The 22,696-nt window shown below is 39.2% G+C and overlaps 2 protein-coding genes across 4 annotated transcripts in view; one reads left to right on the top strand and one right to left on the bottom strand.

Moving 5' to 3' along the window:
* LOC133152630 (amyloid beta precursor protein binding family B member 2-like) overlaps nucleotides 1-2,604 on the top strand; it is a 30,312-nt gene extending 27,708 nt beyond the window's left edge. For all 3 annotated transcript variants that reach the window (XM_061276414.1, XM_061276408.1, XM_061276398.1), the window contains exon 14: nucleotides 244-2,604. In XM_061276414.1, the coding sequence (XP_061132398.1) occupies nucleotides 244-420 (177 nt within the window). In that variant the 3' untranslated portion in view covers nucleotides 421-2,604. The remainder of the gene's footprint in view (nucleotides 1-243) is intronic.
* LOC133152648 (putative methyltransferase NSUN7) overlaps nucleotides 2,516-22,696 on the bottom strand; it is a 21,060-nt gene continuing 879 nt past the window's right edge. The window contains exons 2-12 of the mRNA XM_061276427.1: nucleotides 17,013-17,071; nucleotides 13,534-13,661; nucleotides 13,204-13,356; nucleotides 11,795-11,978; nucleotides 11,070-11,301; nucleotides 10,398-10,541; nucleotides 10,216-10,317; nucleotides 9,393-9,529; nucleotides 8,465-8,608; nucleotides 5,412-5,613; nucleotides 2,516-4,601 (exon numbers count right to left, since the gene is read on the bottom strand). Coding sequence (XP_061132411.1) covers nucleotides 4,207-4,601; nucleotides 5,412-5,613; nucleotides 8,465-8,608; nucleotides 9,393-9,529; nucleotides 10,216-10,317; nucleotides 10,398-10,541; nucleotides 11,070-11,301; nucleotides 11,795-11,978; nucleotides 13,204-13,356; nucleotides 13,534-13,661; nucleotides 17,013-17,071 — 1,880 coding nt within the window. The 3' untranslated portion in view covers nucleotides 2,516-4,206. The remainder of the gene's footprint in view (nucleotides 4,602-5,411; nucleotides 5,614-8,464; nucleotides 8,609-9,392; nucleotides 9,530-10,215; nucleotides 10,318-10,397; nucleotides 10,542-11,069; nucleotides 11,302-11,794; nucleotides 11,979-13,203; nucleotides 13,357-13,533; nucleotides 13,662-17,012; nucleotides 17,072-22,696) is intronic.

Genomic DNA, 22,696 nt, shown 5'->3' on the forward strand with positions numbered 1-22,696 from the left:
ATTAGGGATACACGCTAATTATCAGACCAATAATTTATCGGTAAATATTGAGAGAAAAAAAAAAACTACTGCAAAATAGGTTGATATCTAGGCTGATATTGAGAGGCACACTAATGCCCAACCAGCCGAACTCTCCTCGGCTAGAAAAGAAATATTTATTGTTAATATTTAAACATGCCCATTGTGCTTTTTGTACAATTGTATTGCTCTTGCTTACATAAAGTATCTCTTCTTTTCTTTCAGTTGCGGTATCAGAAGTGTCTGGTGGCGCGGCCGCCCTCGCAGCGGGCCGGCTGCTCGTCCTCACCCGCCGCCGACTCTGTGAGCCGCCGAGTAAGCACCAGCGTGAAGCGCAGTGTCCAGTCTCTCATAGACACTCTAAAAGCCAAGAAACCGCCATCAGAACTCCCTCAGCAATGACCCTCACCAGTGAGCACGGCACCTCCCCACAACCAAACAATGCACAGCTTCACAGCCATGGTAACCAGTGATGTACATATATGTTAGTGACCACCACACTGGTCAACACCAAAAAAAAGAAAGAAAACGATGGTCAAGTGTGCCAGATGATGAAAGGTGTTTTTAATTGAAAAGGAACAGTTGGTTCAACTTTGACTTGCTCACTTATTTGGCTTTCGAGGGAGGGGGGGTGTTCTCGTCACGATGCTGCTCAGAACTGATTCATGGAATCATTTTATATTCACACTCAATCAGCATTTGAGTGAAAGGCGGAGCCACCTACGCCTCTTGGTGTCTGTCACCAGATAACCTTCCTGCAATTGCAGCTGCCCACTAAATGCCATTTAAATGACTCCAAGCATTATATAAGGGAGGGATAGCTAAAATAGGGCCAGGAATATTCCATTGATTGTGTGAAGTGAGTGTAATGAATAAGTAATTACAATGGAAAAGGTAGTGGTGAGTAGGTAGTATAATTTCAGGCACAAAAGAGGGAGTGATGAGAGACGCGAGTTTTCGATTATGCATGTTACCTTGATGGTTTTATGTTGATGCGATTCAGAGTATTCACCAGTGGTGGAAACACATCAAGTAGATGCTGTCAGCACAAGTGATGAACATAGGCACAAAACAATAAATTCCTTGCTATGGCTCCCAGCCACGCCCCATTTTTAACGTTGTTTTATAGGAATTACTCTGAAAATAATCTCCATATATTGAGTTGAAAATAAAGAATGTTACATTGCTAGCAGTCGAAATGTTGCTATGTCCTCAGGAATCTTTATTCATACACACAAAATATTTATACCTGAGTTCAAGAGAGGGCAGATCTTTTCATTGACAGTGGTGCCTTCAGATACGAGTTTAACTGTAACAACGTGTTATTCAAAACTATCAAATCATCATTCTCCACGCAGCAAAAAAAAAACTATTTTAATCAAAAAAGGGGGAATTAAGACTCAGTTGTATTGAAATCTTCAAAAGTGTATAATTAAATAAAAACAGAATATAAAAAGCTTTTACATCATTACAAGTGCAACACGAATGTCGTAATAATTTTCATTCTCGCAGAGGATAAAGAATACATGCCTGTGAGTATTTGCATATTGTCTAACTGCATGTGTTACTGCGCTATTTGTGTTCATATATCCATTGCTAAAAGCGTAATATCACCACCGCATACAGTCAAGCCTGAAGGGGTATAAATAATTACGAGGAGTTTCTCTCTCTCGAATCTATTTGCAACAGGACTAGGCAAACAGTCAAGCACCTCAACCCCCCCCCCCCCAAAAAAAATCATCCGAATAACAGCTCCTATCGCGGCACCACTGTATTTAGTCGGATGTAAAATACCCTTGCGTTCTCAGTCCGTCACCTCCCTTCTCTAATAAAAAACACATGCAAGTTAATACACATAGCTATGCAAAGTAGTCTGAACAAGTATCCAATAGCTGCTCTTTGTCTCCACTAGTAATACAATTCAGCACCCAAGTTGAATGACTTTTTCTTCCAAGGAATGTTTTCTCCATTATTGCTGCCACTTTTGGACCAGTGGTCTGCATTTAAGCCTTACTCATAAGGTACTGTGCAGTGCTACTGTAGTATCTTTACGAGACCCAATTGGCAGGCATGTGTAACACACTAGTAGCATCCTGGACACTACTAGTAGCACCAAAATGTCTACTAGTAGTTTTATCTTAGACGTGTACGTCCTACAATCAAGCCCTCAAGTACCTCAGTCAAATGTCACTAATAGTACTTGCAACATTCAGATGTCAGAGATTGCACACTTGGCATCTGTGTGGTACTGGTACTAGTAGTGATTCATTAAATTCTAATAGTTAACATCTAGCATTAATAAAGAACATCCTACTACAGGAACCTTGAGCTGGATAACAAGGACATCGAAGAAATGCTCAAACGGTTTTCCATACTGACAGCAAAATGTGTGAGCTGACTCACGGCTTTTAAAAGACCAGCGCGCAGGCACCTGCACTCGACTCACAAACTGCGAATGCGGTCCAAACTTACACAAAATCAACAACCACGGGAGAGGAATAACGCTGTATTTCATTTCAGGTTCAGTCATCATTGACAGTGTAAATGTTTTCTGTTGTGAAAATAAAAATGCATTGGCAAAAGAAAGGAATGAACTGCAGACTCTTGTATTGCATGTGCATTATAGTTGCTTTGACATGACCCAGCCAATGGGTGCAAACAGATAAAAAGATAAGTACATTCATGCCATAAAAATATGAATGGGAATTAACTAGGGTAATTCATACAAACTCAGTTCACATAGTAGAAAACAAAATCCTGGAAATATTGGAGAGAATCATTTGATTGTCACTGAAATGAGCTAAAAAAATCTTGCACAATTCACTCAATTATACAACTTCACCAGCACAGAATTCTGTTAAATAGGATATAGAATATTGGAAATGATCATTTGATTGTCACTGAACTGAGCTCAAAAGGTGGAGTAGAAAGTTGCTGTGCAGTACAAAGATTCTGTTCTTTTCGTTGGTAGCAATATTTATTCATTTTTACGTGTTAACTCTTCAAAGATGTTTGTTTGCATAATGGGTTAGTTGTAGTAGTACAAAGTTGCTGTCCAGTACAAAGTTTTTGTTCTTAACGAAAAGAACAGAAATGAAAATGAATACATATTGTAGGCGCTGTAAGTGAACTACTATAGTTAACGCAATTCATCTGTGCAGCTGGATGCAAGCTAGAACAACCCGTCTAGATAAACTAAACTAAAATAATACACCACAGATAAATCCAAAATAACTTTAACCAACAATTTCATGAATGTAATACATGTATGAACTTGAAAATAAAATGTTCAATGTCTGCTGACAAAAAAAATATATAAAAAGGTAAAATGATTGTCCTGAATAAAACTTGACTAAAACGTTGATAGATTTCGTTGACTAAAACTAGATAAATATTTGTTTTCATTTTAGACTAAGATAAGGACCAAAATTCTTATCGTCAACTTCTTATTGGGATAAGGTTGACTGAATGTGCTAAAAACTAACAACGGCATACGAAACTGGTCTAAAACTCAGACTACATTTAAAAATGGCTGATGAGATGAACTCCGCTTGGCTCCTATTTGCTTCAAACCAGGAAATGGGTGTGTGCAGTGGAGTTTCTTGCCGCATCACACCTACGTACATCTCTCAGCCAGTCAGCTGACAGTGATGTCACATGTTTTGGATGTTTTAGAAACAGGTTGGAGAAGGTTCCTCGGGATTGCTCCGTGGTAACCAATGGGCTTTTTTTTGCAACTTTTCTTTACAAACCTTTAACCCAATTTCGAAAACTCTTTCCAGTCTTCTCTAAATCGCACTCTACCGTCCCTCCTTTGTCCCCCATCTTACCTGTGTCTTATTTCTACTGCATAGGCTGATTGAACTAATTATCTAAAATAGTTTTCTCCTGCAAAAGTGTGGCCAGCCGGTTGCAGAATAGCGTAAAAAAAAAAAAAGAATAGCACCAGCAGCAACATGTGTCTCGCTTTGCAAGGATTGTGTTGATCGTTTGAAAATTGAGTCCAAGTAGTGAGTCGTCTGCAAAAAGAGTTTTGGCCACTCAAAGTGTGTTACAAAATTGCCAAGTCAGTGCTAAGCAGTGTTTGTGCTTAGAATTTTCCAAACTTGCGATAGATATTAATAGTTGTAGAAATTGTGCCATAAGAGTCACCATTGGAGTTTGACCGTTCAGAATAAAACTATAATATTACACATAAAACCGCATCTTATGTTTGAGCAGCGTGTCTTTGGGAAAACTTCCCAAGGCTCGAGAGGAGGGTAACGTCGGTGCCGGGGTCCTCCACATGGGGAGTTGAGGAAGAGGTGACTGGGGAAGATGCTGAGGAGGCAGGACAATAACAGCGGGTTTCAGCACCAATTGCTGGACCTTCTGGAGACGGACTGCAAATTTCGCCGGGGTGATAAGAGGAGGCACCGGACGCGGTTTGGATGTGGAAGTCACAGTGTTGAAAGCTGGGGTAATGATGTGGATTTTGGGATTCTCTTTTGGATTGGGGGTGCCTGAGTTGGAGTTTTCTAAGGTGCAGTGAGAGTCCGAAATGGAGTTCTGTGATGTCTCTAAGCGTGGTTTGGGCGGAGTTCCTGGAAAACCAAAAGAAAACATATTGGTGAAAATTAGGTTTTTTGACAGAAAAGCATTTAGATAAGTAGAAGTCCAACTGGTTAAATTGGAGCCAACCCAAACTTACCACCATTTAAGGTGCCCCTAGTTAACGCCATTTGAATAAAGGTCAGATGTTCTAGTAGGCTTTTCCTGACATTTTGTTCCCTCTCAAACAGAAACCTTAAGTTTTACACTTATCACTGACTGTTCCCAACTCCTTCCAAAGCCTTACCACTACCATGCTTCACCTTAGTTATAGTGTTCTTTTGGCAATTACCAGCAATGTGTCGCGTCAAACATAACTTTTGGAAGTATGGTAAAAATATTTAACCTTGTTTTCTGCAAAAACACACTAGAAAACGCATAGGGCAAGATGTGTTATTATCCGATCAAACTAAGGTCAAATTTTGAGGAGTTGGCCATATTCCTAAAAGTGTCAATGCATAAAAATGTGAGTAAAATCACTGCTGAAATTGATTGGGAGTGCGGGCTTGAAATGGTGGCAGGTGTGTGGTGATTCCCATATACGTAACACAAGTTTTAATGTGATTGGGTTATTCTATAACTATTTATAATAGAGTATGCACACTTTTGCAACTATTTTGCTGCTGAATTTTATTTCCCCTCTAATAAAAGATTTTTTTTAAAAAAACAGTATTATTTTAAAGAATGAGAAGGAATTAAGAACTAGGTGGACTACTAAAAATCCAAATGCTGAACATTGTAGAATTTGATTATTCCCCACTGCTTCATTCCATGAAAAAAACCCCTCCAATCATAAATCTTACCCCGTGGTAAGTGTCGCTTTTTTTCAGAAACTTGGTGCTCTGTTTTTTTAACAAAGGTCACTTTGATTGGTCTGATAGCTTGTCCACGTTGCTTCTTTCTGGTTGGCTGGTTGGACTTGACACGCTCAGATTTGCGATTGGCAGACACCTTGGCCTGCACAGCCTGTGATCCCTCTTTTGCCACGCTCTCGGGTTGAGAAGACTATTAAAAGAAAAAGAGTAAGAAAATGATACGTTTTGGGCATAAACCAGAAATAGCGGTTATTTTTCCATTTTTTGCATCTTGCAATTTTGCAACCCTTCTTTGATGTCAATTAGCGAGCTATGGGCAAAATAATTTTAAAAAACAATGCCAAGTCTTAAGATGTCAAACATTCTTGAAGTTCGTTGTTACAATTAGGGTTGGCAGCCGTCATAACAAATTCTAAATAATCAACATTGTTAAATGAATACCTCTCTAGTAGTGACTATGACTTTTGAGAGTGTAACCCTTTGCATCTAATGTGTCCAGTGAGGCGAGAGTGCAGTTTTGTTTGATGTAATCTTGAAACCATTTCAATTAGCATTTTGAGTTATACAACAAGAAGAATTATCAGATCCTATAGTAACAACTACAGTATATAATTGTCACACTAAATATACATTATCAAAGGAGCCCTTCCGCAAAGTGACAGCCGTGGGAGATGCATCCGTGTCCTTGCTGCTGGTCACCTGCAGTCTCATCAGCAGCTCACACCGCTTCCCTCAACACTTGAATAATTCACGACATGCGCCGCAGAGACTTGCCGCTTTTTGTTTTTAAGTGCTTGAGCTGACATGCAAGCATGTAACAGTTTGTGCAAGATATCGAAAGTGCTGGGTAAACATGTATGTTTGTCTGTACTGTGCATGTGTATGCAATACTGTATTTGCATGCGTTTATGTGAGGATGTTGCCAAGGGCCCACAGGTAAAGTAGGTCTAGAGGTTCTCCCGTGTTTGGTGCCGTGAACTTCATTGATGCTAACGCATTCAGACAGGGGACATTGAATTATTCAACAGATACTCTCCCTTGTCTTACTTTCTTCTTCCTCCTCACCCCCATAGATTTTTTTCTTTCCCCTCCATCTCCACCAACCTCGGTTAATCGCTCACTTTCTCCAACACAGCCTGAACTCACCCCAAATGTAAAATGTTACACTCTTAAATTATGAAGAAAACAAGTGGGAAAACAAGTAGAATTAGCATATTGTAACCAAGAGACCTTTAGGTCAAGATTTGCTCCACATTCCCGAGAAAATCTCCCCTGTCTTTATTGTTCCTGACTGTTTGGAAGGCCCATAAAGAACTTAAATGGTCGCATCCATGACAGCCCATGTAAGCCAGACAGCAGTCAAACACTTTGATAATTGCTATTTTTATGGCACTTTTCAGAGGGCCACAATAACTTTTGATTAGTTGAGTTTATTGCAGGTGCATGTGCGTGTGTGTGTGCGTGCGTGCGTGTGTGTGGTTGTGGGGTCTCTGTTTCAGGCACCACTACAAGGGTTTGATTATCTTTTCATTCCTATCTATGGAAGAATAAAAAATGATAGACGGTCCACAAGGAGATTGTGCTCCAGTGCAACAGAGCGCCAGTGGGGGGGTAAAGCAGCTTCCAGAAGATGGAGATACTTGCATCTGAAGTACATTTGCTAATTAGAAGGAATAAGTCATAAACATGTGTAATGTTGCAGAATAGGAAGAGGAAAATAATACATGAGATGAGGCTTGATGTTGCACTTTCACCAACTACTGCCACCCTAAACCTAACCAACCCCAAAACCCCAACCCTAAACCCCTAACACCGAACCCTAACAACAACCCAGGCCTCACCCCTAACCCCAACCCCTTCTAACCTTAACCACTAGCCCTGACCTTAACCTTAGTTAACCTCGTTTGAATTTGAAAACCTACTTTAAAACCCTAACCATTGTTTGAAAACTTTAACCTTAGTTTTGAACCCTGCTACAAAACCCAAACGTTAGTTTTAAAATCTTACTTCAGAACCCTAACCCTGACTCCTAATTCCTATCCCTACCCCTAATTTTCATTAAAGGATAGCATACAACGGAATGAGGTCCCACGTGAGCAGAATCGACAGCCTGAGCTGTTGAGATCTGTTCAGATATAAGCATCATAACAAAAAGACTTCAACGGCTGCCGAATGCGCAGTTTGAGTCAGTTCATCATAAAACATATACGCAGAAATCAATTTTGTCTTAAACAAGATGTTTGTGAGCGATTTTATCAGGCAAACTCCCAATTACCTTTGTTGATCAAACTAAAGCTTTATCTCATTTTCAGAAACTCAAAACGAATCACAGCAATCTTTTAAAAACATCTCGCATTAATGTCTCAGCTATCAACTCAAAGACATCCTTCAACTTCCCTAACTCTCACTTTTCTCATTGCCTCCTCCTATCCCCACATACGTGACTGTGCTACATCGAGCCACTGGGACAATGCCTTTGATTCATTTCTTTCCATCACTTCTCAGCAGTAATCATCCACCTTTCTTTACAGGAAGCATGCGACAATCTGACGGGGTCTGGTTGGTGACTGACATGTAGTGTAACGTATCTCCCGGTCAAGACATACGATTGTATTTATGTTGTAGTCTGACAGCGCAACCGTCTGGAATGATAAAAAAGTTGTGTAGTCTGAGAAGGGCATAAATGTGTTGCTGCACCATTTGTGTGCAAATATTTATTGCTTCCAGGGTTACAGCCAATGCAACATCGCTACTAGTTTTGTGAGTCCATCTATCGTGTTTTGCTTCAGTGTAATCATTATGACAAAGACGTTCTTATTGAGCAAAGTTATGGTGGACAGTTCTTATACAAGGGTGAAAAGCAGAACACATTTTTCTTCCACGGACCTGTAAAACATTCTGTTGTACATATTTTTATTTCAACATATTTTATGTGTATATATGCTATATGATACATATGTGTTTGCACATGAGAACGAAATGATTTCAATCTCATCATTTAGGAACCAAAGGCATCCTATTGTATTCTGAAAGACCTTCACCTTTATTTTCACATCTCTGATGAGAATCGCCAGGAAGCAGCCGTTACTCAGCTCAGAGGGCTCCACCCTGAAGAAACAGTTGCTTTCTTTTTGCATTTCACAACCTCCTGCATGGTCTGGAGAACAATTCAGGGCTTGGCTTTGAAATAAACACAAAGACAAGAGAAGTAAAAGGTAAAAATAGGAGTTTTATACTGCAATAAAGCACTACGCTACAAGAAAGGAAGAAAGAAAGAAAGAAAGAAAGAAAGAAAGAAAGAAAGAAAGAAAGAAAGAAAGAAAGAAAGAAAGAAAGAAAGAAAGAAAGAAAGAAAGAAAGAAAGAAAGACAGAAATTGCCGTACCAGTAAGGACCAAGTGTGTCCTATGAACTAGTAGCTACATGAACCTGAAAATGGATCAAGGATATAGTATGTAAAAATAAATGCTCTGAGGGCTTTGTATTCAAAGCACATGACACGAAGATGCAGTCGGTTAAAAGTACTGTCTAGCATAAGAATCTGTTCTTTTCTGCAGTAATGTTTGTTTGGCGGAAGTCAGTTGAATCGATCATAAAAAGAAAAGTTTCGTTTTATTCAATGTAACCATTGGCATTTCTCGCTAAAAGAGTGCTAAGCCCTTAATCACAGTCAGTCTTCCAGAAAGATCATTTCTGTTATATTATATTCTGCGAATGCAATTCAAAATATAAACTGTATATACATGTAATCATATTCTAAAAAAATAAGTCTGACTGGAGATTTGTAGTCTACCCTTTTCACAGCATTTTAAAAGTGTGAAGTTGCACCTTTCAGTTTATACTGGAGGTGTTCTGAGATTTCGACAGAAGTCTACCTGGAGGGAGTCAATACTGACAGCAGAACAAACACACTCTGAAGGGGAGAGAGACGACAACAAATGCAGAGAGTCTGCTCACGAACTGAGACTAACCTCAACTCGTTTTTTCCGAGCCGCCATTCCTGCTGCGCCATCACATTGGCCTGCTCGATAGCTCTGGTCACAACCTCCTCATTCTCCTGAGGGTATGAGGAACAGGTTGCGTAAACAACCGCTAAAACGTTGGGAACTATAAAAATACAAAAACAGCATACATTATTTTTCCACATTAGTCCAATTAGGGGATGCAAGGTAGAAGGACTTCAGAGCAATGAAAGTATGACGGGTGTGTTTGCATTTTTTTAAAAGAAGAGTTTGAAATTTCAAAAAAAAATCAAATAGTCATATTTGTTATGCGTTGAAAGAAACTCTGCCCTTTCTGGCCTCATCTTGTACCTTTTAATATGATTTCAACCAATCAGCAAAGAGCAGATGTGGTGTCCAGGTATTTAAAACTGAGTTTAATGTTGAATTAAAAAACAATATAGCGTCTCTCGCTCGCCACTTTGTGACATTTCTTTTTGCAAGCTGAATGAACTTTCTGAGCTAATACTAATACCCAACAACTCGAATAACAAACGTGTTGTTAAATGTTAATAACAGCATCACATGAGCAAATATTTTTGATGCAGCTCTTGTGTCGGCTCTTGGATTGTGCAATGTCAAGTGTGCATGTATGCTGACCAACATTAGCATATCCAATTAAGGACAGACAATCTCCCAGGGACAGCATATGCGTGTTCTATTAGTATAAGATTAGATAATTAGGCACTCAGTCAGAGAGGTGAGCCAGGCTCCACACAGAGCTCATGCATGTGGTGCTTTTGTGTCAGTGTGTGTGTCTCAGCATGATAACAAGAGGTTTACGACACTCACACTTTAATGCGTGATCAATATCTTCCCTCTGCTGTGCTATCAGAGCTTCCAGCCTGCTCTGGGCCACAGAATTCTGGGACAAGTCCTGCAGCAAGACGGCGTCTAAATATAAGAAACACCAAATTACTTGTTCAGTTCAATGTGATCTGGTTTAGAAAAAAACCTGTACACGCAAAAAGTACCTCTGTTCTCTTGCAGTATGAATTCAAGTGGATTGCTGACTGCAGACAAGGAGCAGTTGGGAGTCAACAGGATAAGACGCACTTTTGCAAGACGCTTGTCACCACTGGTGAGAGACTGGAACCCCTCGTTTATCAGCTTCACATCTAAACATACAGGGATAGAGTTTGGACCATTGGCCATTGAAAGCTCAAACTAAGAGTTTCAATCATATTTTAGTATATGTCAGTAGCAAATTGCATTTAACACAATAATATAATATTTTTAAATAGACAGTATATTTCTGCCAATGTCCAATATCTACGGAGAACAATGTTTTGGACTGTTTTTTCCCAACTTCATTTCATTAGACCTAATTGCTGTGATTTAAGATGAAATCTCATTGTTGTTGAACAATGATACTGCACGAATAAACCTAAAATTGTGCTCATGACTTCCCTAATGTAAAAGACATCAAAGTCCCTAATTTAATGATATCCTATTTTGAATGTAACCTTATGTGCATGATGAACGTCGTCAAAGTCCAGGAATGGTCTTAATGGACTTAATAACACAATAATGACAGCAGAGTCAGGTAATACAAGAAGCCAACATGCTTTTGGTAGGAATAATTTGATCATCAAAAATGAAGATGTAGCTCTTACGACGAGCAAGAGATCTATGGTCATGCTTACTCTTGCAGTTCATGTGGACGATGACTTGCTGCATCGCTTCCCTCTGAGCGTCCGTAAGACCACTGACACAAGCAAGGACTCGGGACTTGTCGCCATTGACTTTATGTTTCTCCTTAATGAGTGAGGCCATGTGGGAGACAGTAAGTCCAGAGAATCTGCCCACGATGAGGATGTCCCCATTGTGTGGTAGCAGGGAGACTGCCATGTTCGAGGCCAGGCTGCAAGATTTATCCTGCAACAAACAAATAGAGGACAAACGAGACATGAGCAAGAAACCGGGTTCGTGGCCGTAGCCTGTAAAGGTAAAACAAACAAACAGGAAAACTGCATTGCAGTGAAATTCAAACCGAGAAAGAGAGTCGGGCTTTTATAGAGGATCATTCCAAAATTGGAGGACCAAATCATCACAGGATAATCAACAAGGAGCTGTGATTCTTTTTTTCTTCAGTAGAGAAATTGATAAATGTTGGAACTGAAGCAACTGTGTTGTTGTGAAACACACACATGTGACAGGAGATTTGTTATGGCTCAAATAGAAGCATGATATGATGTGAGGAAGTGATGTGAAATATTACAGTAGTTTCCGGGCAAACTCATCTTGGTTGGCATGAGGGATTGCATGCCGCTTTGTAATCAGTTTGAGACATAAGCTATAAATATCAGAGGACAGCGATGCCACTCTGTGTGTGCGTATGTGTGTGTGTGCGTGTGTGCTTCCATTAAACCTGAATGATGAGTTTGCGGTTATGAAGCAGCGTGGTGGAATCCAGCCTTGCTTTCGTTCGAGCGGGGAATACCAGCAAATCCTCACAGTCAGGATCCTGGCAGAAGGTCTGCCCTTCCAACTCCCTGACTGAATTCATTTGGGAGAGGCCCGCTCTCATCAGCACACTTTGGATCTCATCCAGACTGAAAGCAAATTGTAGACGGTGGCGGACGAGAGAATACACATTCAGCAGTTGGAGGAATCCCCCCCCCCACACACACACACACACAAACAAACAAAAAAACAACCACAACAAAATTTGTGAACGGTTGCACTGGGTAGCAGTAACTCAATATGCAGTAGCAATATTAGTCATTTTTCAAACTGGATAAAGAATATATGAGTATTGTTATATCTATCTACATGTGTTGCTCCAGCAATTGTGTTCAAACATCCTTTGCTTAAAATCTCAGCTATAAGTTCTGTAATATACTAATAACTTGTAGCAAAAGTGCGATAACTAAATATGTATTGTACTGTATCTCTATATACTATTTGTTAGCATGTTTTCAAATGTTTATTAGCATGTTTTAAACAGACTGCGAGTACCGTAATTTTCGGACTATAAATCGCGGGTTTTTTTTTCATCGTTTGTGTGTGTGTGGGGGGGGGGGGGGTCGACTTGTACTCAGGAGAAACTTATATACATATATATGTTTTTTTTCACTTTTTTGGGCATTTTATGGCTGGTGCGACTTATACTCCGGTGCGACTTATAGTCCGAAAATTACGGTTATTCTCTATTATTTTAAAGGACTTGAAGCGTCTTCTAAGACGAATTGTTTACAAGCTGCCAAACTGCTGCTTGTTGTGAGATGCGAGTTGAGATAAGTCCACTGCCACCATACACTTTTCAAAAATGTTGGTGTCTAAATTGTCCTCTAATTCTGGAGTGATATATAAGACAATAGAAATGCTGTATGGCCTTTTCAAAGGACTTTATATCTGTCTTATGCGCTGTCAGAATATTCGGAGACACACAACATTCTCACTCACTCGCACACACACGCACACACACGCACACACACGCTGGCACACATCCCAGGTGTGACCTTTCCAATCTCAGAGCTGGTGGAGGGTAGTTGCTGATTGAATGTCCCTCAGTGGCACGATTTACACCTGAGTGAATCAGCCCTGTCCAAAAGACACCTTTGTATATTGTAACACAACTATATACACTCACTTACCTAGGTGCACACACGCACACACACACAAACACACACACACTCACACAGACACACAAAGTTTAATTGGGTGTCAGCTGGCCTCCCGGGCAATAAAATATAAGGAAGCGCTACCAAACTGAAAAGTCTGCATGCAGTGACAAAAGAGAGTACCCTATGAGTGTATGTGTGCACGTGTGCTGACCTGCTCCTCAGTGCATTGACCCATGCATAAAGTGGCAGCCTGTTGGATCGATCCTGCTTCACCTTCACACTCTCAGGGAGAATGCAGTCAAGAGATGAAAGGTCATGTTTGATTCGGTATCGGGCTAGTGAGGCTTCTAGCTTTGTTTTAGACCTGAAAACAACATTCAGTATACAGTTCAAGAGTGATTTTTTTTTCTCACTATTGTTCATCTTGAAGATTGACAAATCAACATTGGGATTTATCAACGTGCCCTGCAAATGGTTTGTGACCTTTTCCGCCGGCCCAAAGTCAGATGAGTTGCAATTTAACTCAATCTTCTTCCCCTACCTGATGAGATAGCTCTCCACGTCTCTGACTTCTTGTATGGAATCCTCAATCCTGTTATCCTTCTGGAAGAACTTCCTGTCCTGGAAGTCATAGAGCATGACGGCAAAAAGGCTCATCTGATCATCTGGCTGCAGGACAAAAAACAACACATGCTGTTATTTTGTGAGAGGAGCGAATGAATAAAGCATGAGTATGTCTGGAGACTTCTGGCCACTTTAAGGGGCGCAATATCATGTTCGTATATGCTGGAAGCTCAAATCACCAACTTGCCAATGGCCTCATAGTGGTGAATGCATTACCCAAGACGTGGGCACACAATTGGCTAGATGATCTCCACTTCCCACTGTAATTATAGTTCCAAAATTCTAGATTTACTACGTGTAATACAATTCTAGATTTGCATATTTCAAGTGGGGAGTGACACCTGCAGCATCCATGGAGCATTGCCCTCTAAAGTTAAAAGACAAACTCCTTTCCAACTGCTGCATTGCTGACCATTCATTACAAAAGACAGCAATGTCTTATATGCCTTTCCATATTAATATTTTGTGCTCAACCTAGTGTGTATAATACTAATATAATACTTGAATTGGTACCTATGTATTAGTAGTAGAGTCCTTCAGACGGACTGAAATAGACCATTATACATTAAGTCACATCATTGCATTTCTCCAAAGCACCAAGCAATAAAACACCAATAAAATACTTTTTGTACATCAAGTATCACTTGGCCTTTACCGAGTTTAAGTCTTTCACTGTGGGAAAATTCCAAGTCATTACGTTGCTGGACAACAGTATCCCCTCTAACGTAAAAGTTTCCCAGTAAATGTTTAGTCACATCAGCGACAGGACAAAACAAGATAGGCCAGTTCTGTCACTTATTTGAATCATTTATGTTTTTAGACGTAGAAATATAACATCCTCATGTTTGAATAAGGTGTTATTTATTTATAGTTCTAGAGTGTCAGATCTGTTTTTGTCAAAATGCACTTCCAGTAGCTTTGAAAAAAATTAAAGTCCACACATGCCTGCTTAAATTCCAGCTTTTTGTTGGACAGAAAAATGAAAACAAGATCAAATATTTGAAAACTTGTTTTCTTCCATTAATGTAGCCTTTAACAATGAAGTTCGGCTAGTCTAGTAGGCTTTTCCTGACATGTTTTATTCCACTTTCAAGCAGAAAACCGAAGGCTTTTCTATATTAGCAGGTGCATTGCATGTCTAGCAGTATAATCACCATGTTGGTATTTAAATGACATGAAATAACACTAAACACCCAAAGTTTCACATCGAATTTGGTAACATAATTCAAACGTATTTTCACATGAGTTCAAGGACATATAATGGAACATTGTTTTAGATTAATGTTTCATCTGGCTCATTTCACACTACGCGTGGGTCTATTCCTGCTCAGTCCCTCGATTCCCCCTTTGTCCTTCAGGCTCTTTCAATTCTCCCCAGGATTTAGGGTTAATTTTCTCCCCACATTGTGATCCAGAATGCCAGAGGCTCTTTTACAACCCAAACTATCTATATCGTCTTTAGTCTCCCTTTCCACCCCCACTCCAAGTACACTGATGCACTTTTACCCGCCAGTCTGATTCCATCAAGGTTGAACTTTATAGACGCCATCAGGGTAAAAGAAGATGGGAGCTACTTCTAAAGCGTGTCTCATTGCGGCTGAGCTTTACTGTCTTACTCGAAGGATGCAGAGGAACAATCTGCACCGCAAAACACAAGAGCAATTCACAAGGCGTGAAAGTGTTTGTGTGCTCACGCATCACAATAGGGGCAAAGGTATTGAGACCGATGAATGTTACCCTGACAACAAATGTTGACCTGAGGACTTTCTAAATTTAGGGATTTTTTCGAGTTCCTGCCATTTCATCCAAAAGGACATTGCGTGATGTCAGCGGTTCACCATGGTGAGAACAATTACTAGCTCGGTGATGTCATTTCAGCTGAGTCATGTAGCTCACTTTTTTTTGTCACTTTCTCATTAGCTGGCCAACAAGGTTTTAGAAACCGCATGTGTGGTGAGAGCGACCACCTATTATTATTTCAATATGTATGTGATTAAACAAAATAATTTTTTACAAGAGAGACATTAAGAATTCCTACAAAATAAAACTGGTTTTGAACTTATTTTATCTGTTGTATGAGGTGCGTAACTTAAAGGCCATGTTAGGGGGTGCGCAATAGCTACAACATTCGCTTTTACCAAATCTAAGGTTTTATTTTGTCTTGTGAGAAGCATTGTTTACACATTTGTTTCTGTATTTTGTGCATGGACTGCTTGAAATTTTATGGGGAGACAGTCCTCCAAATCCAGACAGACCCATAATATATTGTTGTATGTTTGCTTCTTAACTAGACCATCATCAAAATTCATGACAACCCCATCATCCAACACATCTTGTCTATGTTGCCCTTTTCTGGCTCACTACACATCTGCGTGTGTTTTATTACTAGCCAAGTTTTCGGAACAGAACAACCCTTCATCTTCGCCAGGCATCTTTTATGAGCGGTGTAAAAAGTAACTTCATGACAATCTCCTCCAGGGTATACATCTTTTTTTTTTTTTTTTTTTTTTCAAACAGCAGAAGTAGCGATGGGTTGGCTACAAGCGAAGTAACGTCATTTTCTTCTTCGTTTTGTTTTACGGCGAGGTGGCACCAGCTTCAATGCGCATCACCGACACCTACTGGTTGAAGTCATATGAACTGAACAAAGAACGAATCATATTAAATTCCCAATACATATGAGAGAAATTTGATTTCATCACGACATTAATATTAATAGTTCAGCTCAAAAAGGCAATGCGTCACTTTCCATGCAGATTGGTACATTCAGGCAAAATGTGCAGTCGTTTACCTTGAAACTAAGTAAAAAATATCCGTTCTAGGATCAGGTTGAAATCCAATGAAGACACACAATTTATATAATATTTAAGACTCTAACTTGGTTTCCTCTTTGTGAAGCATTTGAGAATAGGACATTTGCATGTCCGTTATGTAAATAAATTAATTGTGTCCTGAACTCTTCTTTCCAAAATCTCAGCCTCTTTGCCCAAATATGGCATTCCCTTGAGGTGTGGTGTATGTCATTTTCAAATAATGTAAAAGAGCAGACTCAGTCAAGACAGACAGAGGACATAAAAGACTCAAACTCCTTTGTGGGTGGATAAGAGGAGCACATGCATGCAATACATCAATATCACTGTAAGTGATTAGAGGCTGGAGATCAGAACAAAGAGTGTGTGCAGGGTGAACAGCAGGACATGAATATAGGACAGAGCTGTGTAAAGCCTTGGTTGAGGGTGAAATTGTGAAATTAAGAATGCTACACACAAGGGAAAAATAGGGCAAACGGGAAAACTGGTTGGTTTTTCATAGTGAAAGAAAAGGTTATGAATTTTTGTGCTTAGTGCGCTACACTCCATCTGTTTGCAAAAGTTGTCAGTGGAAAAGGTCACTTACTATTGGGTGAGAGATGAAAACGCCACCGTCAGTTATGACATCCTCCAGTAGTTCTTGATCTGTGCAAAAAAAAGTGCACCGATTTTTACATGCAGTTAACTTTAGTGGATTATAATAAATGTGATGCAATAATGTAGTAGACCCAAGTGTTATTAAAAATTCAATATTTTTAGCCGCTGTATAATTGTGCACAATTTAAATATTTACACTGTACTTACATGAAAACCATTGAAACTGTATTAAAATAATGATTAGATAAAAATGTATTGCCAATGAAAGTTGAATACATCTTTGAAAACAGACACATTTCAAAAATTCATGTTGAAGACATTTTAGCATGCACAATAAGAAAATGTTATTCAGTGATTGTTTCATATAGTACAAGCAGAGGGAGCCCACTAACCCCTCGTGACCTTACTTCAAGAATCAAAGCATTATGATGTGGCCTATCACCAAACATCGATCTCAGTGTGCGTCCATCCCTTAAATATCAATTGACAGTAGTCATGATTATCTAATGTTTTATGAAAATCAAAGTTTATCATATGAATAATAATGTACTGCATGTAATCTTGTTTTAGATGAGCAGAAGACATTCTAAGGCATTTTGTAATGAATAATGAGGTGCAATGCTGCAAGGTCTGAATAAAATGATGAAAAATAAAACGCTAGCGGTATCTAATGTTTTATCATAAACTTTTATGTAATATTTAATCTAACTATCATAATTGTAAAATTCACTGTTTGACTACAAGGTGAAGAATGCATCAATAATCAACATTTGGAAGAAATGCACACTATACAAAATATTTTTTGGAATTGATTATATTACATGTTGACATGACAGGTTATCAATGCAGCCACTTTCAGTATGCAGGAATGCAAGGATGAGGAATTTGGTTATTGTCGTTTTGTCTGTGATTTTCCAGCAATATTAATTATGTCAAAGTCTTGTTATTAATTACTTCTCTGGTTCTTCTATATCAAACAAATTTGTTTTAGGTTCATTTACCTGACATGTTTCGGCGGAATCTTCCGCCTTCATCACTCTGATGAAGGCGGAAGATTCCGCCGAAACATGTCAGGTAAATGAACCTAAAACAAATTTGTTTGATATAGAAGAACCAGAGAAGTAATTGAAAAAGAAAAAACAAGATGAACCTAGTACAACTCTTGTTATTAATGCTAAATAAATCTTGGTTGTTTTCTCTTCAGACTGAGATAGACAAAAGTCACATTATCATCTTGCGAAATATGAACAACAGATGAATGGCAGACTCTATATACTGAAAGACAGTATGTCTACAAAAGGAGTGGCAAAAGAACAAGTGCAATGCAGGCTCCTGAAGACAAATTCACAATTCAATTAGACTAGGCTTCATTTCCTGTGATTAAACACTTATTTGGATCTTAATTAGACTTAATCGGATTCTTCATTCGCCTCATTTATTTCCATTTATTGATTTGTTCGTCATTTGTGGTGGGTTGCTTTGAAAAATCACACACCCTGATGGCAAAATTAAAGTTATTGATAATTCATTATTTACACAAAGCATAGTTGACCTAAGTGTTCATTAAAAAGATAGTAGAGGTTTTTTACTCCTAAAATTCATATTTAATGTATAGTTTGAACATCAACACTGTGCTTAAAGGGTAGCCCCCCCCCCAAAAAAAATCACTTACTATATATATATATATATATATATATATTTCTTTTTTTTTTTTAGAAAAGTCACTATAACATTATTGTAACAATGTAGTGAGTGTAATGATCTGAGAAAATTTAATAAATATATAACTAATAAACCTAAACCACACGTGAGGAAAGTGAATCAATCACAGAGAGAAGATGTGACCGACAAGGTGTCAAATCTTTACATCATGAACTTTGCGAAAACATGGCGGAATATCAACCTCCGTTAAATTCACATCCTTCATTGGTTAACAACTGCGCAAGAGACAAGCAAAAAGTAGCAAAGTGAAGAGGCCTCGGACAATTGAGGATTCAGAAGACACACCGAGTAAGCAACATTTCTGCTCCACAGGTGAGTTTATTGCTTATTTTTGATTTGCAATAAAACTAACCCCCGCAACGTGGTGTTTTGGTAACACTTCATTACGATGATGTCAACCTACCAACATAACAGCCATAACTAGATTTATCTGTTTACAGTGCTAAATATAGATTAGTACTGCTTCACATCTCTTAAGGAGCATGAGTGAGTACATGTACCACACTTTGATAATCATTGGAATAGAGGCTACTATTTGAAAAAATATGATACTCCTAAAACAGCTTTATGAGGAAGGGTTATACGATAACTAAATCACTGTTCTGTATTAAATATTATATATATGGCCAACAAATAAAAGCACCTCCTGCCCCTAATGGAAGTCGCCATTGGGGAGACATAGCAATTTACAGCAGTAAGCATTACTGCACAGATGAGCTTGTGGGATATAACCAATAAATGCACACTGATGCGATGGGGAGTCATCATGCTTGGGGGTGAGGGGTGGAGGGGGAACATGCTGTTATCACACAAGAGGTTGAGGGAAAATACAAAAAAAAAAAAACATTCATCTTTTTATCACTTACAAATGAAAGATTTACACATTCTTCTCTGGCTGGAGAAGTTTGCATGGACCACCAACTTGTGACAGATATGCTCAAACTAAATCTCTACATCTGGCTACTCTCCACGTTGTTACACTTGACTGCACATGAAGAGCAACCAAAAGAAGCAACCTGCAATAAATTATCCATTATTATCTCCACTTCTAAAGTGCAATTCCATCCATTCATTATTTGTACCGCTTGTCCCCACGGGGGTCGCGGGCATGCTGGAGCCTATCCCAGTGGTCATCGGGCAGCAGGCGGGGGGCACCCTAAATCAGTTGGCAACCAGATTTGCGAACCAGTGGGCTACGGTGCCGCCACTGGCTTTACACCTTTTAGAGAACTGAATCTGTGCTACTGAATGTTTGCTGAGGCATACTATGTGGCGCCCGTTAGGCTGGTTGTGGTCAAGGACACACACAAAAAAGTCTCTTTTCTCTGCATGCTCTAAATCTAGCCAGACACAAAGTAGTCTGAAGAGCGTCTCCAGTCGCAATACGGCAGCCGCAGTCATGTGACAGTTCTGAGCAGAAATACGCAGAGGGGTGGAAGAAATGAATAGAATGAAGCTAGTGAGGAAAGAAGTGGGAGAGTAATGGCAAAAGACAAGGTCACCTACATTCCTACACATGAATGAGATGGCTAATAGACCCTACATAGTTTCCATTTTCAGTTCAGAGTATAGTTCTGAATCAATTTGACCCTCATAATACTTGTCAATATCAAATTATAAGATACAGATCTTTAAAAAATGTATAGGCAGCCTCACATTCATGAATCCTTCAATTCATCTCTGAGAAGAGGGAAAGTTTCTTTTTTGCTACATTGCAGGTATTTGTTCTTGCAGGTGCAAGCCTTTTTCCTGTTTCAGAGGACCCTCTAGCCACGACATGACTTCTCTTCCTTATGCTTAGTATGTATGATCAATCTTTTTGCTGTTTTACTCTTTCCAGATAGCCCTAAGACCACTTAAAGTCCCGCAGGTGCATGTTTCTGTGGGAACCTATGCAAATATGGTGGAAACACAGTTTGAGGATATGTTTCAAATTCCCCCATGAACACCATCCCAACTGTCCCATCAAAATGCACATATACATGACTTGTACCTTTTTAACTGCCTCAAGATTACCCCAGGTAATCGCTGATACACGTGGTACAAGACGGTTAATAGGAATGCTTGGCTGTTAACAGTTGTCCAATCGAACACAAAGAGACTGTCACCGATCGATCGTACAGTCTCAGTGACAGATTCTTCTAAATCAGAGATTACTGGGCTCCTTTTTTCTTTGGAGCAGATAAGACATCTAATTACAGATCAACACCTGAGCTCATTGGCATTTTATTATTTTGCTGAAGAAGCGTTCTTTTGTTGTTGTTTTTTTTACTCCAAGTTAAGAACTATGCTCAGCTCATTTTTTTTAAATCAACCACAATAAAGCCAAGCAATCAATGATTAGTGCATTGACAGAAGCACTGAGAATGCTGCTATTACACGTAAAAGTTAAACTTGAAACTAGTTCACACAGAGTAATTTCTACAAGATTGTGGTTGAGAGTGTCTTTTTAAAAGAACACACCAAATAACAATTGTTCATCCACTTCATCTCTTCCATACCCTGAAACAAAAAGCCATGCATGAAGTGTAAGTTTCTGGTATGTGCGATAAATGCAGTGTGCTATCAAAAAAATGTCAATATGAATTGCGTTTTTTTTTTGTAATTTGCTGTAAAATGTAAATCATTGAATGGGGGTGGTTGAGCCCCCTTAAGTAGGCATAAAGTGTTTTCAACAAATAAACAAATTGAGATTTAATCGATATCAACATCTTTGTTATTTGAAGAGCTCTGTATGTGTGGGACCAATTTGAGGTACTGTGCTTTGTTGGTAGAAAGTGACTGGGAATGAAAGTGGAGCATTCAAGAGCGCCAAGAGAATTCCTTTCAAGCTATTTTCAACACTTTAAAATTGTGCTTGAGAAAAAACAATGGACAACATGGGGACAGACCAGTAGAATAGCGCCTGCAAAATCAATCGCTCTCTGCAGCCCTCTTGCGTTGATGAATTCGAATCCAAATTCGAATACGATTCGGTTTCATTCTTGCTCCAGAAAAGCAATAGTAAGCATAGTACTGTAACCTCTTTTGACTAGTGCTGGCACATACGTATATTCTACCAGTACCACGTCCTCGTTGTGTCAGAACAGAAAATGGTCATCTCCATAATGGAAGCACAGAATGATCCAAAATCTAAGATGAAGGCAAACTAGTCCAAACACTTGGTTGTTGAATTGAAGAGCTGTGTCTCTTCATATTAGTCCACACGGTGTACCTATGTCAATCAAATGGCTCCATATTTAAGAATGAGTTGATGAATGATGCAGGTTTGCAATCTCTCATGGCTTGTACCTGATTTACAAGGAAGCCTCATTCCGGTACATACCATTGGAAAATCCTCCTGGGTGTATCACGGGATGCACAATTAATCAAATTGGCTTCAAATCCTTGCGCTCTCACTGTATCCAGGTCATAGTATACATGCATTTTAAAAGAGAAGAGTGGCTCCTCCTCACTACAGTATATCTTGCCTATGTTTGTTTCATAGAACTCATTGCAGTTTACAAATGAGCCTATTTTCATTTCCATAAATGTTTCATGAGCAAAACGAGAAGAACAGTGTACTAGCAACACACTGCACAAATATATTAAGCTTATGAATAAGATATGGTGATTAAATACAAAATACTTTTGAAATCTTTAGTGTGTTTTTACATCATTCATTGCTGGTGGGTAGTCTGATGCTAGATGCACAGCTGTAATCTGCATTAATGGATATCCTGGATCAGTGGATGGATAGCAAAATGGAACCAAATCATTCATGGCTCTGAGGGTGTTCCCGAGACCTGCATGACCTCTCCATCTACTACAAACACTTTAATCGATTCCAGCCCCCCTCGCTGCCTCACCTTTATCGCCATGGCGATTACACAACAGTGTGACTTGGGCCAGCAAGACCCCACCCTCTGCAGATAACACACCATGAGACAAATTGATCTGAAACGTCTGATG

The sequence above is a fragment of the Syngnathus typhle genome, linkage group LG1, assembly GCF_033458585.1.
Source record: "Syngnathus typhle isolate RoL2023-S1 ecotype Sweden linkage group LG1, RoL_Styp_1.0, whole genome shotgun sequence".
Classification (NCBI taxonomy): domain Eukaryota; kingdom Metazoa; phylum Chordata; class Actinopteri; order Syngnathiformes; family Syngnathidae; genus Syngnathus; species Syngnathus typhle.